This window comes from Homalodisca vitripennis, unplaced genomic scaffold (assembly GCF_021130785.1).
Source record: "Homalodisca vitripennis isolate AUS2020 unplaced genomic scaffold, UT_GWSS_2.1 ScUCBcl_14017;HRSCAF=24541, whole genome shotgun sequence".
In the NCBI taxonomy this organism is placed as follows: Eukaryota; Metazoa; Arthropoda; class Insecta; order Hemiptera; family Cicadellidae; genus Homalodisca; species Homalodisca vitripennis.
In genome coordinates, this window is record NW_025790128.1 from 1 (window position 1) to 6,299 (window position 6,299).

The following is a 6,299-nucleotide window of genomic DNA, read 5'->3' on the forward strand; positions in this document are numbered from 1 at the left end:
ATTTTTAAACCACAATATAAAAAAAATACCAAAGTTCACACGTGCTTACTGGTGATAGTAACGCACATATCTGCCCAATTACCGACCATCGTCTGGCAATGTCCTAGGCGGTTGTAAAAGCCATCCACTGCATTTTGAAGGTAGTTACGAGGAATATCTTGAGCTTCTTGGACTATGAGATTTCTTAGGTGCGCCAAATCTCGAGGCTTAGTACGATAAACTTTATCTTTGAGGTATCCCCAAAGAAAACAATCCAGCGGAGATAAATCAGGGGAACGAGCAGGCCACTCTACTGCACCACGTCTTCCAATCCAACTGAAGGAATATTGTATCCAAGTATTCTCTAACAAGGAGAGCAAAGTGTGGTGGCGCACCATCTTGTTGGAAATAAATTATTTGAAATTGTCGACGAAGAGCAGCAGAAATTTAGTGCAGGAATTATCTCATTTTGGAGCATTGCTAGATACGAGTCACCATTTAAATTACCATTGATAAATAATGGGCCCATAATTTGATTTCTATAATACCTGCCCAAACGTTAAGTTTCTGTGGATGCTGTGTATGACTTAATCTGCCACTTTCACATTCTAACAGTAGTTGTGTTATTGGTAATAATTATTGATTCCTGGCTTCTATACTACATTGTCAGATGATGGGAGGGGAACATTTTGAACACTTACTTTGATCACAGGTACTTAAAAATTGGTGTTTACTTGTAATACTTAATAATTTACATTGTTCAATTGTTTTAATATTCAAATAGCTATAACTACTGAATGAATCCACCTTTTGAAGTCCGGTTTGCGGCATTGTACTCTGCTAAGTAAGATCTTTAATTTGATACCAAACTTGACCTATGCTGCTATTTAAGAATTTTGTCTGACTCCTTGTGGACCGTCCCCTAAAGGGATTATCCGGTCGGTAATTGGGCAGATGTGTGCGTTACTATCACCAGTAAGCACGTGTGAACTTTGGTATTTCTTTCTATTATGGTTCAAAAATTAAAAAAGAGGTTCCAGACTTAATTGACACCCTGTATATTATACAGTGGAGTCCCGCTAATCCGAACACGTGTAATCCGAACGTCGGTTAATCCGAACAGGTCCAGGAGGAATTATTTATAACGATAATGAACAGTTATAGGAACTAATTACTTAAAAAATGAAAATGGGTGCATCATTTCATACATAAACAAAGAAAACTTTAATTAAATTGACATACAGTATTTTATTAAGACAAGTTGTGTACGGTACAGTGCATAAATAATGAAGTTAAATACAGTACCAAATTGAAACTTATAGGTTAAGTATGAGTTATATTACTGTATGTAAGAAGTGAAATCAAACAAAAATTGGACGTACAGTACTGATATTATTATTGAGTATAATATTAATTGTTAAAAGACATAAATTCAGTTATTGTCTTTTGTCGCATTGAAGAGAGTTTATTGGATGACGCGTAGTTTCGTACAACTATTGAACGCGTGGACCCGTACAATATCCATACCTCACATTGCTTAACAATAGAGCTCTCACACTAAATACGGTAAATGTGCTTAGTATTCGCAAAAACGTTTATTTGTCAAGAAATACAATGCAACAGTCAGAAAACATGTTTTAATAAACAATGTTGATAATTCTATAACAAAATAGACCCATTCTCAAGTTTAAAACCATATTTTTCTGTAATTCTGGCTAATCCGAACAATCACATAATCCGAATAGGGGTCGGTCCCAATTAGGTCGGATTAACGGGACTCTACTGTACTAAAATTATGCAGTATATTGTTTTTTACATTATTTATTGATTTATTTTTCAATTTTATACATAGATCCAGTTTTTACACAAGGTATACATTTTGGCAAAACTACCATTATAATTGGTTTTAATAAAAAGAGTAAATTCGCTTATAAATAAATTTCTAGTTGTCATTAGACACGTCAACATTTAATTTTTGAAGATGTATTTTACTATTTCTCAAATAAATGTTAACTCATTTTTTAGATTCAGGCATTCTGGGAATTCTTTGACTATTTTGACCACGCACTTGCCAATCCATACGCAGTACGAGTGACACGCTCTCTCACGTACATGATCTACTTGGTGCACCTCAACGCCTGTGCTTATTACTTTGTGTCAGTCACTGAAGGCATCGGCACCAACAGCTGGGTCTTCAACGGGGAAGGAAATGCGTAAGTAACAGTATCAAATTTGGCTCCAAAGAATATTGAGTCCCTTTCTTTACAATATGTTTAAAATAGATTTTTATATTTTTGTTAAAAAAATCTTAAAAGAACCAGTATTATTATCTGGTATTCAATTAATGTTATGAAAAAACGTGAAAAACAACAAATTCAGAACTGGTAATATTTTGGTATCTTATGCGTAATTTGGCAATAATTAAAAGCTTACATTTATTTTTGGGGTTCACATTTGAAGAAGGATGAAATATAGTTCTTGTAATTTTTTGTTTTAGTTTTTCTAAATGCTTAAAATACCAAATATCTAACTCTAGAAGGGGTAAACTTCTTAGCTATATGCCGTAAAAGCAGGCCCGTGCGCATGGGGGGGGTTTTGGGGGTTCAAACCCCCCCCCCCCTTAAAGATTGGGATATATCATATTGTTTCCATATATCAGTTTAATTGTGCTCTATTGAGACATTGAAGTAGATGTGAACTCAGTATTAGATGAATTTTTTTCTGTACCTCGACGCATCAACTTATTGAAAGAGTAGATCACATATGTTTTTATTTGAAAAAGTTATTACTTTGTTTAAAGAATGAGTTACAAATGTATTAAAAGTATGTAGTTTTACAATTTTATAATAAACTCATTTTCCATACGTATTAATTTTTAATCTATTACTTATTTAAGTTTCTTCTTTTTTATTTCATAAAATAAGTATAGAACCCCCCCCCTAAATAAAATTCTGCGCACGGCCCTGCGTAAAAGTATTGTAGTGTTTTTTTTACATAAAATAAAAAAATCTCAAATAAGCTGACCAGCATATAATTTCTACATTGTAAAGTTCAATTCTTACATATGTGCAGTTACATCAGATGTTTCTACTTTGCTACAAAGACTGCTACTTCTATCGGCAAGAACCCTCGTCCTGAGAACGAAATGGAGTATGTGTTCATGACTGCCTGTTGGCTCATGGGCGTGTTTGTCTTTGCTCTCCTTATCGGTCAGGTATGTGAGTTCGAGCTTATTCAATCTCAATGTAATAATTTTTTGAATGTGTAATAATAAAAAAACATGTTTGTAAAGTTATAATGATTGTTGCAATGAATGATGGTAAAATAAAATGTGATCAGTCTTTCACAAATTGTAAGCGGTTGTTGCTCTTTAAAATGCTGGTTTTAATGATACAGATGATTTTTTATTTTAACACAGCTATACAAAGACTAATAAGAGTAATAGTTTAGGAGCACAAAGAAGCACTGGTATAAGCACAACTTGGTTTTCTTGAAAATTGATAGAGACATTTCTCCAAAGAAAGAAATTATTATGAGTGCCGCAATAGTAATAACAGTTAGGGGGAAGTCAAAGTAGGAGGTTATCAAAAGGGTTAAAAAATACGAAACAATGATCATTTTCGAGCTTGTGTTTTTTTCAACCTTGATACACTTAAGAGCTGATCATGATACACATCAGTTGATATTTATAACACTGTCAGATAACTAGATGGAGGTTTGAATTGAAAATCACCACTTTGAGAGATCTGTGTATGGTTATCTGATACCTCATATAACATTTATTGCATGTGTCTCATAGTTTGTTTTAAGTGTGTCAAGATACGGAAAAACAAACTCTGAGGAAAAATAACAACATCAAAAAAAATTACAAAACTTTGTTAGTATGCAGATACAAAACTAAAGGTGCATGATTGCTATAAGGACATGAACAAATTTAGAGAATTCATAATTTGTAATTGTTCAAAATGTAGAGTGGGGACTGTCAACATTATTTCAAAATAATTTCTTAGTTAAGTATATGGGTGTTAAGACGAAGATGTATACTAATGTGCCATCATAAATCTGCTTCAGTAGTTTCAGAGATGTTAATGATAAGAACATTTTCACTAATTGTATGGATATTTTTCCTAAATTTCACCATTATTTATGGAAGCTAAAAATAATTTTTGCTATAGAATATCAACCAGTATTATTAATTTCATTGGTAATTTTTGATGAATCTCTCAAATGTAATCAAAATTGTCATTAACAGAATCATGGGTTTTCACAGATTATTGTGACTCTGCTGAAAATATTTTTCCAAAACCTTTTCTTAAGAAGTTTAAGGGTGACTGTTATGCAACCAAATTTCATGTAAAATGAGATCCGTAATTTCAAGATATTGTGATGAGTCAGTCTGTGGATCGGGCTTTTATATTTATTACTTATAAAAGATCCGAATCAGAAAGTTTATTTGTCATGTAACGTTAACATAATTGTAGTAGATAAGATCTGCAAATGAACAGGTGACTCGTCAATGATAGTTTAAAATATACTCATAAAAAAAAAAAAAAAATGATAAAAACATAATTAATAATTCATTATATTTAAATTCTCATGTAATTAGTTAATACATGAGTTCAAATTTGAAAAACTTTTGTTAAACCTTACCACAGAAAACATTTTAAAAACTGTTCTAAAAATGTTGGTTGTAGTGGGAGCAGTTTAGTTCAATACTCTAGGTTAATATGTTCTCTCCGTTATCGGTGTTGGGTGCACCTTGGGTAAAGGTGTCTAGTATAGCTCTAATTTAGTCTAATATTCTTTATAATATCAATCTAATCTGTATTACTTACCTCGCTTTTGATACAAAAATGTACTACTTTTGACCCTTGCAAACAAAACCGATGGAATTAAGCAAAACTGGTGATCAACTGAATTATAAAACTGTCAATTTACAGTTCAATATACAAAAATTCATACTAAATTAAATTTGAAAACTTTAAAGCAATACTAGATGTTATTATTTGATCAAATAAATTTCTTACTTCATACAATAACAAGATGAAACACAGTTGTATTTGTAAACTACAATAAAATGAATTTATATTGAAAAGTGATGCAATTTGATACTTAATTTTTTGTTAAAAAATTACACCATCAGTGTAAGAGAAACATTCTTGTTTGTTTTTAGTATAACCAGGGAAAACAAAGAATTTGAATATGTTTTAACATTAGTTTTCACATAGAAAACTTCCATATTCAAGTCTTCCGTGTATGAAATATTTGGCTGAGGTAAACAAAAGATGTATTGTTGTATTCTAATATTTTCCAATATGTTTGCCTACATTTCTTACAATTAAGTATTGTATCTAAGTTGATATACAAACCACAGTATAAATTATAATAAATAACGGTTATATTTGAAATTTTTATAAAAATATGTTTTTATTCCCTATATATATTTTGGTTACAGATTAGGGACATCATTGCTACTGCAACCAAGACCACAAATCCGAGTACCGAAAAATACCTTGATGAAGCTATGGAACCCATCTCCGCCTTCTCAATATTTCCAAAGAACTGGACTGTACGAGTTAAAATGTGGTTCACTTACACCTGGAGAGCAGCAGCATACCCTCAGTAAGAGAAAGCATTTGGCATTGTTTTAATTGTATGTCAGTTTTAATGTCTATTGTGATTACTGCAAATGTAATAATGTAACAAACCTTTATCTTGTGGAATATGGCATATAATTTGTACAAGTTGCATTTTTTCATTATGCAATGTAATGATTACAATAGCAATGGTTTCTGCTAAAAGTCTTTAAAATAAAAAAATATTTAAAAACCAATACTTTGGGAAAATAAAAAAAAAAAAAAAACTGTTGTCTGAATTTTCTATTTTATTTTAGTTTTTATTTTTTACATTTAGAAAGTTTAGAACAGTGTAAGCTTAGACCAACTTACTGATGATGCCCAATTCATAATTTGACTGATTTTAGCCTTATTACAGATAGGACTTCTCCCTAGCCAATAAGCATTTGGCCAAGTAATCATTTGAGTTCATACATATTTACTGGAATAAAAAATCTGCTTATAAAGAATAATTCCCAAAACTTCAGCCAGCTGTTATAGTATATTAGTTTTCATATCATAAGAACAAGACTAAAAACTATAAAAACAAATGTATTTCCCCTCTTTGTTTTATGCTTTTGACAGACGTCTCATTTTAAGAGTACAGCTTACTGTCACGGACATAAAAATGCCTTTTAGATTTTCCAGTGTTATTTGCTAGTTATTCAAAACAAACAAATTGCAATAAAAAAATTAAAACATTCC

General features: G+C 31.3%; 1 protein-coding gene across 1 annotated transcript; it reads left to right on the forward strand.

Annotated features, from left to right (window-relative positions):
- Positions 1–2,004: 2,004 nt before the first annotated feature.
- Positions 2,005–3,197, forward strand: LOC124375132 (cyclic nucleotide-gated cation channel beta-3-like; the record flags this gene model as incomplete). Its single annotated transcript, XM_046833240.1, has 2 exons — positions 2,005–2,192; positions 3,052–3,197. Coding segments are annotated over 2 exons (334 nt in total), but the record flags the coding sequence as incomplete, so codon positions are not given.
- Between the last annotated feature and the right edge of the window lie 3,102 nt (positions 3,198–6,299).